The sequence below is a fragment of the Beta vulgaris genome, chromosome 1 (genome assembly GCF_026745355.1).
Source record: "Beta vulgaris subsp. vulgaris cultivar EL10 chromosome 1, EL10.2, whole genome shotgun sequence".
NCBI classification, from domain to species: Eukaryota; Viridiplantae; Streptophyta; class Magnoliopsida; order Caryophyllales; family Amaranthaceae; genus Beta; species Beta vulgaris.
In genome coordinates this window covers 37802058-37821075 of record NC_079202.1, presented here as the reverse complement: position 1 = coordinate 37821075, position 19018 = coordinate 37802058, and the positions used below count along the sequence as shown (strand labels likewise).

Below are 19018 nucleotides of genomic sequence, written 5' to 3'. Positions count from 1 at the left end.
AACCCAAATTTTATTAAAGCATCTCTTTTGTGTCGCCTTCCTTCAAGTCCCTCTCCTCTATCGCCCCTCTTCCTTGCATCTCCCCTGTTCATCGCATCGCGTACTCTGTCCCTAGTCTTCTAGTTTGTTAGGTCTCCTCCCCCTTCCTCTATTCCCTAGGCCCGTCCCCCGTGTCCCTTGGTTGTTATCAGTTAGCGCGTCAAGCCCTGTGTTTGGATTTTTCGTTTCGCTTGGCAGGTCTTTCCCCCTCCACTGGTTGTGTCGTGTCTCCCCTCCCCTTCCCCTAATTGTATTATTTCTTCCCTTCCCCTTCCCTTGGTTGTGATGTCTCCCCTTTCCGCGTCCCCTATTTTTTTTTTTTTTGTTTTTTTGAGTGTCTGTGTAACAGCCCGAATTCTCCCGACCAGCTTACAGAGGATTAAGCACAGCGAAAGAGACTTTGGTCGAGATAACCCGAACTATTACCATCACACTCACCAAACTACATCGGAGAGTATGGAACTCAATTCCCAATTCTATTCAAATTAATTAACTATTGCAACTACGCTCTGATTCTCAGACTCTATTCTCAGACTTTGGTTGAAAATAGGACAACGCTAAAGCGAAAAATAATATGAACCTGTTACAATTTCAATTTATAAAATATTTCCAAATCCCAAAGCTGAACAACCTCAACGCTTTCGCGGAGTAACAACCAACAGAGAATCAGGAGCACTAGCTAACGATTCTTAAATGAAGAAATAGATTATAGAAAACAAACGATTAACTATTACAAGTGGAGCGTCCTCACTTCAATAACAAATATAATACTGCACCATCTCGTATCCCCTTCAACTTGCAAAAGAATAACTCACGGCTTCAACCTGAAACATATAAAATACTGCCACCCACCAAGTGACAAGCCACAGAAATGACAAAACAATGTACACACATCAGCAAAGCTGAGTACTAAACCCGTAAATAAGAGTAACACATGCTTTGGTGGTTTTACTTGAAAGCGACTCAGCAGTCAACATAAACACTTTGTCATAACATGCATCACATCAACTCATGTTGACAACATACTTATACATCTTTATCTAATTGTTCCTTTCCTACTACATCGTCGTTCACATAACAGCAAACCCAACAACGTGACTTCAAACAATCTACAGATACATATCTCAAATAGAAACTAATTAATCAACCTTTCAACATATCACGATCCCTTATAAGGAATCTGAGTTTACCAACTTTGATATAAGTAATATACTTTACTTCCTTTAATTGATTTCTTATCAGAATCCAACCTTATGCTTTCATACTCTATTAATCAATCCTTTAAGCTGTCCTACACAAACCTTTATGAGGCAACAAATAACATAATAACTTTCCCTATCATAACGATTCCTTATCGGGAATTCAATAACGAGATATGATTCCTTATCGGGAATCCACATAACAAGATACGATTCCTTATCAGGAATCTAACGTTAGTATCACTTACCATGATATGCCTCCTTATCAGGAAACCAATATCGATATTCATATTCATATACTGAATAAACATTCACTACTTACCTGATATGATTCCTTATCCGGAATCCAATATCGAAACAACTTACCACGATACGATTCCTTATCGGGAATCCATTATCGATATAACTTTCATACTCTGAGATAACATTCCTTTTAACCAGGGGGAAAGAGAACGCGGCGGAGGAGACAAAGCTTGCACTCCGACAGTGGGGGTCGTCACCCAACCATTCACTTTACTTTTGGCCAATAACCGCGACTAGTCCGGAGTACATTTTTCCGCTGATTTCATCAGCCATCCACAGGTTTCACATTACCTGATATATCACCCGATTATCGCCCCACAGAGCAATGGGCAGGTTTCCCTGTGGAGCCCCCAAGGTTCACAGTCCATGGGGCACTGTTCATGTCACCTCATCCGTCGACTCAGACGAGACTACTTTCCCCTTTCAAATTCCTTTCGATTATCGTTCATAAATCAATCAGATCATTCATATAACTCGTCCAATAATTTAGTAATCCTTAATAAAGAATCAAACCAAGTGATTTCCCTCGCAGATGACCATAATCATTTAACATATAACTCTTATAAATACGTATTTCAAATTGATACATCTATGCTGTTCATTTCCAATTACCATTATAGTACTTGTGAACCACAACTGGTAGTAATTAATCATGTTGATAAAATAGCCACAACAATATCACTAGGTCTCTCAGTTAGAATTAACTAACGAGAGTTATCAAGCCAATTCCACACATGCCTTTGCATATAGATAGTTCGTACTACTTCTCTTTTCCTACTTATCAATCTATATTCATCTTGATAATAGTATTCGTTATCTAAGTCTTGACAACACTTACCATACCTATGTCTCTCTCTTCGAATTAACTGAGGAGAGTTAACTCAAACTTCACAACTCGAGATTAATGAAACAAAGGTCGATTAGACCTAATCAATTATGGGCCATGTTATCTCGTAAGTTCGATTCCAATACCCTTATAAATGCCAACAATTAATGGATCATATTCTTACTTAGTATAGCGAGTCAACCTCCCTTCTAATTAGAAGTCATTTAATTATGTAACTCAAACTATTTTAAAGTAATGCACAAACTTGCACTTAAGTAATTTTCTAAACCAACTTATTAGTCCTCTCAATTCTAATCAATCAACATCACTTTATTATATTATTCTATTTATAGTTATCCAACTAAAATACTTTATCAAACACATCTTCACTAATCTAATCCATAGTTAAGTAATCTAACTTTCATACTCTTCATATTATTATAGTAATTAGTTAATCCTTTCTTTCACTTCATGTGACATTATCAATTAGGTTGATCCATTTGAGCAGTCTACTCAAATTATTCTTCCCCATAGTATCATTGATAACTCTAGTAAGATTTTCATATAACTAATCTTTTATTTATAGAATTACACCCAACCATTCTAGAACATCATTCTAGTTACAGGTAGAAAACTTATCACAAACTTACCACATCAGTCCACTTATTAATATAGTATATACTTTAACAAAATGATAAAGTACAATTAGAATTCTAATTATATATTAGGTGTGCCACCTTCCACAATTCAGTGAACTTCCATCAACAACGTAGAAACAACTGTCATGTATCGCATAAACAAAATCAATAACATAATTCCATTACTATATCAATCTGTTACTCAAGTCGGCTTCAAACGCTAATAAAGACCATTTAAGCCAAAACCAAGACTTCTATATCATAATTAACAATGAACTCGAACAACGTATTATTCTAATTAATAACATGAATATTATTTAAGGATTAACAACTTTCTATTATCATTAGAACCAAGCAATATAGATTAACTCTTGATAGCTCACAACATTCCAATTCTTTAACTATTAACAAAGTATTTCTCATCTAGTTCATTATATAAAACTAACTCAAATCACTTTTCTTAAATAAAGAAATCATCCCTCATGAATAATCTAATTACAACTCATTGATTAGCAGACAACTAAACTGACATGTTCACCCTTATGCTAATAACCTTCTAAGAACAATCATGGCTCTTCAAATAACTCTTCGCTTCATAACTCAATTCATGATTTCACTTTAATACTATTAAGTAATATCAATTATCCTTTCTCACTAATTAACGAATCAAATAAACCAATCCAAGTAATATCAGTAATCATATCTTGTCACTCCACTGTAAACGATCCTACGAATTTAAATTACAAACTCTAGTAAAATAAACAATTCAATAGATTACTTACTATCCAACGTGGCGAGAGTAAAACTTCAGTCACTCAAACAGTCAAACTAAACCAACCCTTCTAAGTAAACTGATTTAGGAACTTATAATTACAAATCCTCTCAGAAATCAACATTACACCAATTTAATTTATTACTTAAGTAAAAGAGCTTCCTCAATCTCAATTTACCACCAACAATTCACGAAAAGACATTAGAACCCCATTTATGAAATCAACTAGCACAAACACAAATCAATTTTGATATATTGATTCATAACCAATTCACAATAATTCATCATCATATCAACAATAATTCAAGATTATCAACTACATCAAACATCAACAACTCATGATCAATTCACTAATCTTCAATTAGAATTAAAGAAAAAACAGAATTAGTATCAAAGAAAGGAGAACACGGTGTAGTACCTTTGGTACTTCGCCGACCACCGACACGCCGCTACCACTGTAGGTGGCAGCACCAACAAATCGACGGGGTAGGGAGATAACACAACTGCAGCAGCAACAACAATGAAAGGAGAGGGAAACACGAGCAGGGCCCCTTTCACAGTCGCACCACCAACGAGGGTTGTGCGACCAACCTTCGGCAATCAATAACAACAGTCGCGACATCACCGACCAACCGCGAGCAAGCAAAGCACTGGCAAACCGACACACCGACGAATAACAATAGGGCATGAAGAGGACGAAAGAGAACGGAGGAGAGAGACATGGCGGTGGCCGACATCGAAGCTCCGACGAGCAGCAACAAAACACCGTGAAAGGGAAGCAGGGGGAGAACGAGAGAAGAGAGAAACAGGGAATTCGGGTTTTGAAATTTCACGGGGGTTGGGGTTTCAATTTTGGGGGTTTTGGGTTTAGAAAGTACCACGGGTAGAGAGAAAACAAATGGGTTGGGATTTTGTTTGGGTTGTGAGTGAATAGATGATTTGAGAGAGAGAAAGAAGTAATTGGGGTGGGTTTTGGGTCGTATCTCCCAAACCGACACAGGGAGATAAATGAAACAAAAACTGACCCAAGTTAATAAAACGCGACCATTCAGTTTCATATTTTGAATAAATACTACTTAAATAAATTTTATATAACTGAAAACCAAAATATCCATTGAATAACAAAATTAATAACTTCTCAAAATTAAATATATAAATATATTACAAACGCGACAAATAAAAAAAATCATATTCCAACATAAATAAAATAAGAAATACGACACACAATTAACTTAATAAATATAATTAATATTTAATTAAGCGCATTTAAAATAGGCTATTACAGTCTGTGTCTCCCCTTTCCCCTCCTCGATTTTTGTTCGAGTTTCTAGTTTAAGGTGTGGTGTTAAAAATTCAGTTATGGTTTTTTTAGTTTGTTTAATGTTTGTTTCATCCATATCCAATATCCCTTGCCTTTTTGTGTATGGTTATGATTGGGTGTTTGTTAGTGGTGATCGGTGGACAGTGCAAGATTCTTGGTTTCTTATGACAAAGAATGATTTAGGAAACCTGGTGAATAACACCAATGATCCTAGAGTTTGGCACTTAGGCATGGGGTTTATGCCGCTTTAGGAATTAAGTGTTGGTTAAGCTATGAGGGGGTTCTCAATTCAAATTTGTTGTGCGTCAATCTTCTTGGTTCGGGATTGTGAGGCAGTTGATCTTCAAACCCATAAGTGGGGCGAAGTTCAGCAATCTAACTCACCCCAAGTTCTCGTGGGCTATCAATTTGATTTGGAACATGTTTCGACCTCCAGTATTTCGAGTTTAAATCTAGTAAGACTAAATTCCGGATACCTTCACAGCAGGTCATAAGTCACAAAAGAACTTAACTTTATTGTTAGTTGATTCAGTAGAATCTAAGGATGTTGTTTCTCTTCAAGGACCTTACATGGATTTAGGAATTACCTCATTCTTGTCATTTGTGGTAGTGACTTCAAAATCACCTACCTATATGACACTCCATACCTGATAATTGTCGGCTTTGATGAAGATGTCCATTTTGTTCTTCCAGTAGGTGTAGAACTTACCATTGAACATTGGTGGCCTCTGCGTAGAGTACCCTTCTTCCAGTTTCTCTCTAGTATTCATATTTTCCAAGATCTTGAACTCAACAGGGTTTCCTGATTTTTAGAGTTCCCACTCTGATACCAATTGTTGTATAATATGAGCATTGTCGTTCCTCTCAAACTTCACTCGAAATTCCTTACAAGAGTTCACTCAAACCCTTTTCTCACACTTACAAGAGTTCACTCAAACCCTTTTCTCAAAAATACAATTTGTAAAATAATGGAAGAGTTATAAACTCGAATAATGTAAGTATGAATTCTCTTTAGGAAAGGCACTTACTCTTTTAGACAACTAAGACAAATTAGCTAAGTCAAACACAAATTATTGTTCTAAAGTTTTAGGCGCCTATTTATAGACAATTAAGAAAAGACAATTTTTATCCACTAATTAATCCACTATCCGATGATGTCCATGACTTTAATTAATTAAGCAATTTAAATTAAATATTCCTTGATAAGTAATTAATCCACTAACCCACTACTTAACTAAATAAGAGAAGCAGTAATGTATTACGTGGTTTTACAAACTTGAGGAATAATTAAACTCTTTTAAATTAATTGAAACTTGGGAGATAATTAAACAAGCCAATTAATCCACTAACTACAAAACGTGTAGTAGTAGTTTTAGGCGTGTAAACGTATTTTTAGGGAGTAAATAAAATATTTACTTTAGCTAGATTTTAGGAAAATATCTTTTAGAAAATAACTTGAATAAACCGAAAATCAGTTTAATATTTCAAACGAAAATGTTTTCTAAACACCAGAAAGATATTTTATTTTTATAACAAAATCTTTTAAATAAAATATAAAAGATAACGGTTAGATATTTTTCTAAATAAAATCTGAAAATCATTTTAAAATTTTTTCCTTACAAACTAAAACCAAATTTCCTAAAATAGTGGATCTTAAGTAAAACAACCCTAAAAACTCTAACAAACTAATTAGGCGCACACCTAGAGTTAGGCGCACTACTTTTAAGTTATTTAGGTGTTCCTAAACCAGTTTTAAGTCTTGTTCCCTAACCTTGTTCCTAACTGTGCCAGGTCTGTTCCATTCATGGGAACAGAACCAAGTTCCTTTGAGAATTCACCACGAACTTAATTGAGCTTTTACTCAACCTTAACATGAAGATACACCCTAATGTATTCTAATCTTCATTCCATGCTTGATACTTCTTCCCTCAAACATCTTCACTTCGATCTTTGCTTAATTCTCCGTTTTAATCTTCAATCAAGTATTCTCTTTGCTCGAGAATGAATTACCTAGCAACAACATAAATAAAATACACTATGTCTTTTGTGGTTAAGTCATCTTCAAAACTCAAGGGTCAACAGCACAAATGAGCGTGCAGACAGGCATGGAAGCTGCATGGTGTAAATTCTTCCCTACCACCTTGAAGGGACTTGCTCTCACTTGGTTTACGGAGCTTCTCCCTGGAAGCATCTCGAATTTCGCAGCTCTCGATATGGCCTTCAAGAAACACTTCATAGCTGGTCGAAGGCATCGCAAGACGAGTATCCATCTCGTGTCCATTCGGCAACGAAGAGAGGAAGACTTGGGAGATTATATCAAGACATACAATGAAGAGTCCCTGAAGGTCTCCGACCTCCAGGATAGCGTCGCATTCACCGCACTCATGTTCGGGTTCTACCCCTAAAGTAGGTTCAAGCTGAAGCTCGTAGGAAGTGAAGCTTTGACATTCTCGGAATCCGTGAACCTTGCTCAAATGTCCATCCTAGCTTCCGATGTCTGTAAGACGCATGAGGCCCTGTTCCAACAAAAGAAAGCATTAATACACTCCTCGAGTGGACACCCCAAAGGATGTCCCTCGAAAAGAAAGAGACAAGAAGCCCCAGCTGGAGGATAACGGGAATGATCCCCGATACAACCTAAACAGGAGAGAAATCTACCTTGATATCAAGGAGAAGTACACCAACCAAAGCCTAATCCCATCAGGACCTCTGTCAATAAGTGGGACAAAAGGCTCAGGTGCGAGTATCACCACGACTGCGGTCACACGACCCATGACTGTCGAGAGCTGAAGAGAGCACTAGCCGATGAAGGGAAGCTAAACCGATACTTAAAAGATCCGAAAGAGAAGAAGAGTGAGCCTCGAGAAGGTCGGGTATGTGAACGTCATTGCAAGAGGGTACGCTTCCGGCGGCTTAACCCGCCATTCTCGAAAGAAATACCTCTATACCCTGAAGAATGGGACATACGTCACTACCACGGTTACCTGCCCAACAATGACATTCAAAGACAACCCTCGACCAATTCAGACACCGCAGGACGATTCCTTGGTCGTCGAGATGAGAATTGCAAACCTGCGGGTAGCTCAAGTGTTGATCGACAACGGAAGCTTCGCGGACATCATCACTATGGATTGCCTGAGTAAATCGAAATATCGCGAGGCAGATCTCACTCCCATCGATCAATCTTTACTAGGATTTGGCGGATAATAAGTTCTCCCACTTGGTTCAGTCAAGCTTCCCACTAGAATGGGAACGAAGGGTAAGGAAAAAAATGTGGTTGTCGATTACCTGGTCATCGACACCAGCCTCCCCTACAACGTTATGCTAGGGCATCCAACCCTCAACAAGGTCAAAGCAGCCATTTCAACATACCAAATACTCCTGCAATTTGAGGGGGATGATGGAAAGGTCGCTCGATTATTCGGGGACAAGAAGTCTGGCCGAGAATGTTATTTCAACAGTCTCAGGAGCAAGGATAAGGAAGAGGTCACCCGGAAGAGAAAGCATCCTGACCACAAAGATCCTCTCCCCGTCACGGGGTTCTATATGGCCGAGAATCCTAAGCGATATGAGAGGCCTCAATCAGCAGACAGAGATGAAGAGGTATGCATTGATGAGAAGAAGGGTCAGATAGTTCAAATCGGCAAGCAAATATCCTGTAGCATAAGGGCTCATATTATCGAGGTCATTCGGGAATTTCAAGACGTGTTTGCTTATACCGTCGACGAAATGCCCGGCATTGATCCCCAGCTTATGGTCCATCGACTTAACATTCGAGAAGGATATTGGCCGATCAAATAGAAGCTCAGGCACCAAGGAGCTGAGAGGTGCATCGCTGCCTCCGAGGAAGTCCATAAGTTGCTGGCTGCAGGCTTCATTCGAGAGTGTCAATACACCGAATAGTTGGCCAACGTCGTCCTAGTCCGCAAGTCGTCTGGGGCGTAGAGGATGTGCGTCGACTTTACTAACCTAAACAAGGCTTGTCCGAGGGACGACTTTTCCCTCACTAAGATCGACAGACTAGTCGACTCGACGGCGGGGAATGTGCTGTTTAGATTTATGGATGAAAATGCGGGATACCGTCAAATCCCCATGACCGAAGAAGATCAAGTGCACACTGATTTCACTACCAGTTCCGGCGTCTAATGTTACAAGGTGATGCGCTTCGGTCTCAAGAACGCATAGGCCACCTACCAGCGGTTTGTGAACAAAATGTTCGAGAAACATGTATGGCGAACTGTCGAAGTTTATGTCATCGACATGATCGTCAAAAGAAAAAAGGAAGAAGACCATGTTCTGGACTTAAGGGAAACACTTTCCACCCTGAGCACCTACAATATGAAGCTGAATCCGAAAAAGTGTGTCTTTGGCGTAAAAGGAGGAAGGTGCCTTGGTTTTCTTGTTGACGAAAGAGGAATTGAGGGCAACCCTGATAAAATTCAGGCTATCATTGAAATGAAGAGTCCTAAACTCTTAAAGAGGTCTAACGCCTAACCGGCGGTATTGCGGCCCTGGGAGGCTTCCTTTTTCGATCCGCCGACAAAAGCCTATACTTCATTCGAGCATTGAAGCAGCCGACATTCGACTGGGGTAAAGCCATGGAAGAAGCTTTTCAGCAGCTTAAATCCCATTTGGCCACCCTCCTTAAGCTAGTCTATCCCTTACCAGGAGAGACACTCTTCGTCTACTTGGTTGTATTAGAACATGCCCTTAGCATAGTCCTTGTGGCCGAGCGCGAGAAAAATCAACATCCGGTATATTTTATTAGTCATACCTTTCGAGGCGTAGAGGCCAAGTATCCTCCCATTGAGAAGATGATCTTTGCCCAGCCCTCGCCACTTGAAAACTCAAAACTTATTTTCAAGCTCATCACATCAAGATTCTCACTAGTCAGCCCATCCGAAAGGTGATCGAGGGAAAGAACCAATCTAGCAGGGTAACCGACTCTTTTAACCAACTCTCATATTTTGGTACCGAATACGAACCACGACGTGGTATCAAAGCACAGGCTTTGGCAGACTTCATAGCAGAATGCACATCCCGGCCCGAGCCAACAGAGCAAGGCTTCTGGGATCTGTTTGTCGACGGATCATCATCAAAGGTTGGTTATTGTGCCAGGCTCCTCATTATAGACCCATAAAAGAAAAGAACAGAGTATGTAATCAAGTTCGACTTTGCTGACTCGAATAATGAGGCCGAGTACAAAGCACTACTCCTCGAGATCCAGGTATGCAAAACAGCTGGCGCCCGAGGGCTCAAAGCTCACTCTGACTCTCAGCTTATTGTTCGGCAGGTGACAGGGAGTTAGAAGCTAAGGAAGATAGCATGAAGATGTATTTGAGGAAAATAAAAGAAGAAACCACTGATCTAACTCCCTTCCGCATTACCCATATCCCTCTATATGAGAATCACAAGCAGATGTGCTATCAAGGTTAGCAAGTTCAACTGAAGATCTCTCACCTAGACCCATCATGTGGGAAGTTTTAAAAGCGGAAGATCTGGAACACATCTTACTATGTATCTCCTCAACAATGCAACAAGTCAATAATAATATGTCAACATATATACGCATAATCATTTAGAAAATCACTTTCTAAAACTAGTTCATAAACATGTATACATAACATAACAGTTCATTGTAAGATCAAATCTAAACCCCTTTCATTATAATTTTGGACTTTCATCGAAATTCATACCACCTAACGATTAGTACACTTAGCAATAGGATCCACTAACACTTAGCAGCACTAGGATTAAGCAAATTTAATATACGACAAACTCCACCTTTTGGATTTGTTGATATCCAAGAGAAATTAAATGGATCTTATATATTGCAGCAAAATTTCCGCATCTCAGTATCACGGTAATTTCCATTTGCCTCCAAAAATCCCGTACAGTCAAAAAGTTGGGTTTGCGAGTTTCGTCGAGATTTCCACAACATCAAATTCACTCTTCATGGTTTCGATGTGCGTCGATACACAAGAAATAATTTTTCTAACCAAACCTTAACAAGATAACAATACTCAAGGATTTCTTTGCAAGGTAGATAATTAAAAGAGGTTAGAATAAATTGTACATCAACATGAATACAACAATCATAATAAATTTGTTTCTATACTGTAGGAAATAATTAGTTCTGTTTGGGCCCATTAAACCCTTAGTGGGCCCCACATGTTCCAAAGCTCTTCGCCAGCATGGCAAGCACTTAGTGGGTTCCACCTACTTCGGATTTTGTGCCAACCTGGCAGGGACATTTTCACACATTTCAACGCCTATAAATATGGAGCACCGAATAGTTGGCCAATGTCGTCCTGGTCCGCAAATCGTCTAGGGCCTAGAGGATGTGCGTCGACTTTACTGACCTGAAAAAGGCTTGTCCGAAGGACGACTTTTTCCTCTGGACGGTCCTAAATGTACCTTAAAATAACCCAAGTGTACGGGTCAAGTATAATAGTATAGGTGAGCAAGGTATCGTTTACCACAAGGAGGTATGATCAACTACCAAATTAAGAGATGCTAATATTATTTAGATGGTCCGGAAATAGTGAATGATGGTGATAAACTAAACTATTAAAAATAAGAACTAAACTACTTATAGCCCTAAAGGGAAATAGGAAAGAATCAAATATGAGAGAGATAGTTCTAGGGTTCGGGTTTCATCTTTTACTGCCTATAATGAGATTAAACCAATTGTTGGGTTGAAATAATATAGGGTTGCAATGATCGAACGTCCTATAATATATTATCTCCTCTTCCAAGGTAGAAAACGTGTATTTATACTTATCTTACGCCTAATTCCGTGGTCATAACAATTAATATAATTCCATTACGAACAAGAAACTCATATAAATAAAATACCACCCCAAGTGTATAACTATTCCTAAAATCACTAATAGAATAATTGCTTATTGCTGCGACTATGTCGCTGCGGTTTTACCTATACGCAGCAATAAACCACGTCAAAAAAAATAATAAATTGAAAATAAACTTATTGCTGCGGTTCCTAACCAAAACCGCAGCAATATATATTAACGGGACAGTTTTTTAAATTTAATTGACTACTTTGACCACCTATATTGCTGCGGTTTTGGTTAGAAACCACAACAATACATTAAAATATTAATATTTTATTGTATTGCTGTGGTTTCTATAAAAAACCGTAACAATATTAAAGCCCAATATTATATAATAATACTTAAGATCGCACTCACTCACCAAACCCTAAAATAACCACGCCTCCCTCGCATCTTTCACTCAGTCACTCTTCTCTTACGCCTCTCTCTCTCCTCTCAGTCTCACGCATCTCTCTCTCCTCTCACGCATCTCTCTTTCTCCTCTTAGCTTTAACCACCCAATCAGATTAGTTTCACTCAGTCGTTGTTCCGTTCCGGCGTTCCAGTTCGTTCGTCGTCCCAGTCCGTCGTTCCAGTTCGTCGTTCGAGTCCTTCGTCATTCCAGTTCGTCGTTCGTGCGGCGGTCGCCCGTTTAGTCGTTCTACTCGCCGTCGACACATCATTCTTCGTTCTACTCGCGGTCATTCCACTTCGTTCTAGTCGCAGTTGACAGTTGTTCTTTTAGAATTTTTATTATTTTTTTTTTAAGAGATGTTATTTTGTAATTGTTGTTATTATAATATTTTTGTAAATATTTGTGTACGAATTTACTTTAAGATCTAGTGTTTTATGATATTAGTATATTATAGTTGTAGTATAAATTTTCTCTTACATTTTTTTTGGAGTTACATTCTTATTCTTATGTTGGGTGTTTTTTATGATAGTTGTTATAATTTTTATTCAGATCTTTTTTTTTTGGTACTATAATTTTAACTTTTATTATAATCTGTCTTAAATATATTATAATACTATATTTTAATCTATCTTTTTGTATTTTTTTTATGCTGTTGAATTTTGAGTAATAATTTTTTGTCGTTAATTTCAATAAGTAATGTTTTATTTTCTTTTAGTTGTTCTGTCTTTCAAATTTGATGGCAAAATGCAAAAAAAAAAAATTAATTTTTTTTACCTGCACCAATACCTATTGCTGCGGTTTTGACTAGGAACCGCAGCAATAGGTGTATTATAAATCTGATATAAAACAATTATATTGATGTGGTTTTACCTAAAAACCGCAGCAATATGTTCAGATATATAAAACTGCAGCAATATATTAATTATCTATTGCTGCCCCCTTAATTGTTGCGCGGCCAAAATCACCGCAATATGCCATTTAGTGACCGCAACAATAAGCATTTATTTTAATAGTGAATTATACTACTTGAAGTTTAATAATCCCACGAATTAATATTAAACTTTCACTTTCGCTAATAATCCAATATCTTAAACATATAATGAACTGGCCAAATCAATTATATGAAAACAAACCAAGATTCTCAAATTGCAATTATAATAAATCAAACCCAAACAACAAATTAAATTCATCGATAGAAATATAAAAGACTACATCCCTAACCTACAGCGAATAAATTTAGCATGACATTGAAACTAAATCAATCCAATTGAATAACTATAGGATTTATTTAAATATAAATTATATATCTTGTAATAAAGAAAGTAGGAGTTAGTTACAAGTTAGTTACAAGTTGTTTTTCTCTTTCTTACATCTTGTATATAAGCTGGTTTTCAGCTCATTTGTGGTAAAGTGTGAATAATACACCTTCTGATTTCTTCCTTCTCTCTAAAATAAGTTTGATTACTATTGATTTCTTCATGGTATCAGAGCAATAATCTCAAGCTGAGATTGAGGTTTTTCTAAAATTGGTGAGCTTTCACCTAAAATTGTTGCGAAACTTTCTTGCGATTATAATTGTGAAATTTTCTTGCATAAATCTTGTTGAAATTTGTGTGAGTGTTAAATAATCACTATGGCATTAGAAGAAGGATCTATGAATACTGAAGGTTCGAACAATGAAGGTAATAATGGAGGTAATCTGAGAGGAGGCAACAATGGAGGTAATCTTGATCCTTATTTCATTGCATCTTCAGATAATCCTACTTCTTCGTTAGTTGCTACTGTATTCAATGGTGTCAATTACATTCGCTGGAGCAGAAATGTTAGACATGCCTTAACTACGAAAAATAAAGAAGGTTTCATTAATGGTGAAATCTTGAAACCTTCTGTAACTAACAAGGATTATCATAAATGGAAGTGTGCTGATTTCATAGTAGTAAGTTGGATTTTAAGTTCCATGAATGCTGAATTAGCTGATGATTTTGGATATATAGATAGTGTTGTTGATTTGTGGAAAGAATTAGCTGAAAGATTTGGACAGTCAAATGGACCATTAATCTATCAGCTAAAGAAAGAAATAGATAATCTCAGACAAGAAAACATGACTATAGTTACTTACTATGGGAAATTAAAGAAGCTATGGGATGAAATGAACAGCCTCAGAGCCTTTCCTTCTTGCATTTGTGGTGCATTAAGTACTTGCAGTTGTTATTTCTTAAAGAAACTGGCTGAATTTGAGGATGAAGACAGAATGATGAAATTCCTTCTTGGTCTCAATGAAGGATTTGTCAATACTGTGACTAATGTATTGTCATTGCACCCTCTGACTGGGATAAATAGGGTGTTTTCTATCACTCAGCAGATAGAGAAGTAGAAAGAAGTGAGCAGCATGGTAGCTGATAGTAGTGCCATGATTAGTCGTGCCATGATTAGTAGTGCCATGGTGGCTCAAGCTTACAAAGGAAATAGCTGTCATGTGCAAGGAAAGAAAGACTGGAGAGAGTTAAAGAAAGAAAAGATGAACAAGAAATGTAGTCATTGTAAAGGAAAAGGACACACAACAGATCAATGTTTTAAAATCATAGGCTACCCTGAATGGTATAATGCCATCAAAGCCTCCAAAGGCAATCAGCCTCATGGTGCCAGACTTCCTGCAAATGTGTATTCTACACAAGAGATGGCTGGAATTGATCCTCTTGATAGCACAATTGAAGTTAATGGAGTTAATTCTGATATGTTAAATGCTATTTGTCAGGAAGTTATGAAAGCTATGAAGGGTAAGCAGGTTCAAGTTGGAGATTCCAGTGGTATATCTTGTGCAAACTATGCAGGTATTACATCCCATTCCTTTAATTGTCATGTGAGTGATTTATGGATTGTTGATTCTGGTGCTTATGATCATATGACATATAATGAAAGTGTGTTGATAAATAAAATAAACTTGCATAAACCAATTAAGGTTGGTTTACCAGATGGGAGTAATAAACATGTTGATATGATAGGTGATGTGGTGTTAAATGACAAGCTGGTGTTATCTGATGTTCTTTTAGTGAAAGAATTTAAACACAATCTATTATCTGTTGGTAGATTAATTGAAACAAAATGGTGTTCAAGTAAATTTTACAAGACATGGATGTTATTTCCAGGACCTTTCTTGGTCTGAGCAGATTGGTGTTGGTACCAGAACAAATGATTTGTACTATTTGAGCTCTTCTGACTTCAATAGTTCAAGAAGCAATGTTGGTGCTTATGATGCTGCTGGTTGTAACACAGTAGACAATATAGTTGATGATATAAATGGTGTAAATATGCTTAGTTTACCAAATAAAACTGCAACTAGTGTGAATCAGCATAAAAGTAATTCTAGAGCTCAATTAGTTACTTCATGCTAGACTGGGACATCCTTCTTTGTCCAAAATGAAACACATTGATGTTGATCATTGTAAAGGGCTTACAGAATATAATTGTGGTGTATGTTTTAGCTCTAAACAGCATAAATTTCCTTTTTCAGTAAGTAGTAGTAGAGCTTCCGGTTGCTTTGATTTGATTCACCTGGATTTATGGGGTCCTTACAAGATGAAATCATTAGATAGTGCTTCATATTTTTTGACTATCTTGAATGATAATAGCAGAGTTACATGGACCTTTCTATTGCATAATAAGTTGCAAGTTGAAAAGGTTATAAGAGATTTCTTAAGCATGATAGAAACACAATTTCAGAAGACAATTAAAAGAGTTAGATCTGATAATGGGACTGAGGTAGTGAAAGAATCTTGCAAAAGACTGTTTGCTGATAAGGGTATATTGCATGAAAAGAGTGCTCCTTATTTTCCTCAACAAAATGGTAGAGTTGAGAGGAAACACAGGAGTTTGCTAGAAATTGCAAGAGCATTGAGGTTTCATGCTGGTCTTCCATAGAAGTTCTGGGGAGAATGTTTGCTCACAGCCACTCATCTTTTGAACAAAATTCCTTCATCTGTCTTGAACTGGAAAACACCATTTGAGGTAATGTTCAATATTGTTCCTGATTATAATAATCTGAGAGTTTTTGGATCTCTTTGTTTGCTTATAATAATTCCTTGAAAAGAGATAAGTTTGATTCCAGAACTAAAAGATGTTTGTTCCTTGGATATCCTGCTGGTTATAAAGCTTTTAAATTATTTGATCTTGATACTCGTCATATCTTCATCTCTAGAGATGTTATTTTCTTTGAGAATGTTCTTCCATATAAACTCTCTCATCATGCTGTTAGTTCACAAAATACTCCTTCACAAATGGTTCAGTTTGCTTATGATCATTCTGATGCTGACCAAAATTCTTCTTCTATCCAAATTTCTCTAAATACAACCACTTCAGATCCTTCACATAATGATCCTACTCCTATTTCTTCACCTATTTTTTCTTCTCATACTTCTTCTTCTACTCACATTTCTGAAAATACCAGACAATAAACTACAGTTCCTTCTGTTGTTCATGATATAATTAATTCTTTTGTTCCTCTCAGAACATCATCAAGAATTATTACTCCTTCTCATGTCTTTCAGGATTTCATTGGAGGTTATATTCCTCATAAAAATCCATCCATTTCAGACAATACTCAATCTTTATCCTTTACTGTTAACTCTTCTAATCTTAATTGGGTTTTAGCTATGGAGAAGGAATTAAATGCTCTTGAGAGCAATGATACTTGGGAGCTTACTTGTTTGCCTAAACATGAAATGGCTATAGGCTCTAAATGGGTTTACAAAACCAAACTAAATCCTAATGGCTCTATAGAGAGGCACAAAGCTAGGTTGGTGGCTATTGGATACCAACAGATTGAGGGCCAAGACTTCACTCAGACTTTTTCTCCAGTTGCTAAATTAGCAACAGTAAGAATTGTGATAGCTCTTGTTGCTGTAAGGGGATGGCATTTATGTTAATTAGACGTTAACAATGCGTTTTTACATGGTTTCATTAATGAAGAGGTTTATATGACCCCACCTGCTGGGTATACTAAGGCTAAGCCAGGTGAAGTTTTCAGGCTTAAAAGGTCTTTATATGGCCTTAAACAAGCCTCTCGCCAATGGAATAAAGAGCTTTATGCTTTGTTACATAGTTTGAAGTTTAAACAATCTACTCAAGACTACTCTTTGTATACCAGAACACAAGATGGTGAGTTTTTGGTTGTTTTAGTCTATGTGGATGATATTCTGGTTACTGGCACTTCTACATCTCAAATTGCAGCTGTCAAACTTGCTTTAGACGAGGCATTCACTATCAAGGATCTTGGTGACTTAACTTATTTTCTTGGGATAGAAGTTCATAGAAATGACAAAGGGATCTTTCTTTCTCAAAGAAAATATATCAAAGACATTCTGGTTGATGCTGGTATGGAAGAATGCTTTGTTGCTCCTGCTCCTTTGTCTACTGGTTTGAAATTATCTCCTGAAGTTGGAGATTTACTTGATAGTACTCCTGATGTTTATAGGAGACTTGTTGGGAGACTTTTATACTTGGGAATCACTAGACCAGATTTGTCTTACTCAGTCCAGCACCTAAGCCAGTTTATGCATTCACCAAGAGTTCCTCATTTGAAGGCTGCCCTACATGTCCTCAAATATCTGAAAGGTACATTAGATACTGGTTTATGGTATTCTGCTACTTCAGATCTTAAAGTCACTGCTTACAGTGATGCTGATTGGAGCTCTTGTCAGTTTACTAATCGTTCTCTTAGCTCTTATGCAGTATTTATTGGTTCTAATCTAGTCTCTTGGAAGACTAAGAAACAGCAAAGTGTAAGCAAGTCATCTGCTGAAGCTAAATACAGAAGTATGTCAGCTACAACCAGTGAACTAGTATGGATTCAAGGTTTACTTGCTGATCTTCAAATTCCAGTTTCCTTGCCTATTACTCTTTATTGTGACAACACTTCAGCAGAACACTTGCCTGAAAATCCAATGTTCCATGAGAAGACTAAACACCTAAAGAGAGATATGCATTATATTCTTGAACAAGTTGCTGCTGGCTTTATTCAAACAGCTCATGTATCAACTGCAAATCAACTTGCTGACATTCTGACTAAGTCTCTCAATTCTTCTCATCATCATGTTTTATTTGCCAAGCTTGGACTCATATCTAAGGTCCAGCTTGAAGGGGGAATATAGGATTTATTTAAATATAAATTATATATCTTGTAATAAAGAAAGTAGGAGTTAGTTACAAGTTGTTTTTCTCTTTCTTACATCTTATATATAAGCTGGTTTTCAGCTCATTTGTGGTAATGTGTGAATGATACACCTTCTGATTTCTTCCTTCTCTCCAAAATCAGTTTGATTACTATTGATTTCTTCAATAACAATGAAGAATTAAAACTTAAAATTGTAATTAAACAAAATCAACAATTGAATAATTTAAAGTTAAAGAAGTAGAAGAACTCCAATCAGATGAACTTTTGACTTCCGTCAATAGCCACCGCAGTCGTGCTGGCGTCGCCATCGCCTCCATTGCGCTACTGATATTCTTCCCTCTTTGTTTCTTCGTCCTTTTCGCTGCCGTGTTTCCTCTCTCTAGTCTTCAGCGTGCTCAATGCTCTCATTTGTCTTCACTTTTTTTTTTTGTCTTTTGATTCAATACTTGCTCCCTCAAAATACCGCCTCCCCTGCCTTAGTCTTAGGTTTTTTTTGGTTTTTT

The 19018-nt window shown here is 37.1% G+C and overlaps 2 protein-coding genes and 1 long non-coding RNA gene across 3 annotated transcripts; 2 read left to right on the top strand and 1 right to left on the bottom strand.

Moving 5' to 3' along the window:
• Positions 1–597: 597 nt before the first annotated feature.
• On the bottom strand, positions 598–4763 carry LOC130590768 (uncharacterized). Its single transcript, XR_008968597.1, has 2 exons — positions 4196–4763; positions 598–880 (listed from the first exon to the last, which is right to left on the bottom strand). It is a non-coding gene; the product is annotated as an uncharacterized LOC130590768 (long non-coding RNA).
• Positions 4764–7185: 2422 nt separating this feature from the next.
• On the top strand, positions 7186–7503 carry LOC125492794 (uncharacterized). The gene has a single exon (XM_048635516.1). It carries the CDS (start codon positions 7186–7188, stop codon positions 7501–7503), a length of 318 nt encoding a protein of 105 aa, XP_048491473.1.
• A 9816-nt stretch (positions 7504–17319) lies between these two features.
• Positions 17320–18492, top strand: LOC125492796 (uncharacterized mitochondrial protein AtMg00810-like). The gene has a single exon (XM_048635518.1). The coding sequence runs from the start codon at positions 17320–17322 to the stop codon at positions 18490–18492; it is 1173 nt and encodes a 390-aa protein (XP_048491475.1).
• Positions 18493–19018: the final 526 nt, after the last annotated feature.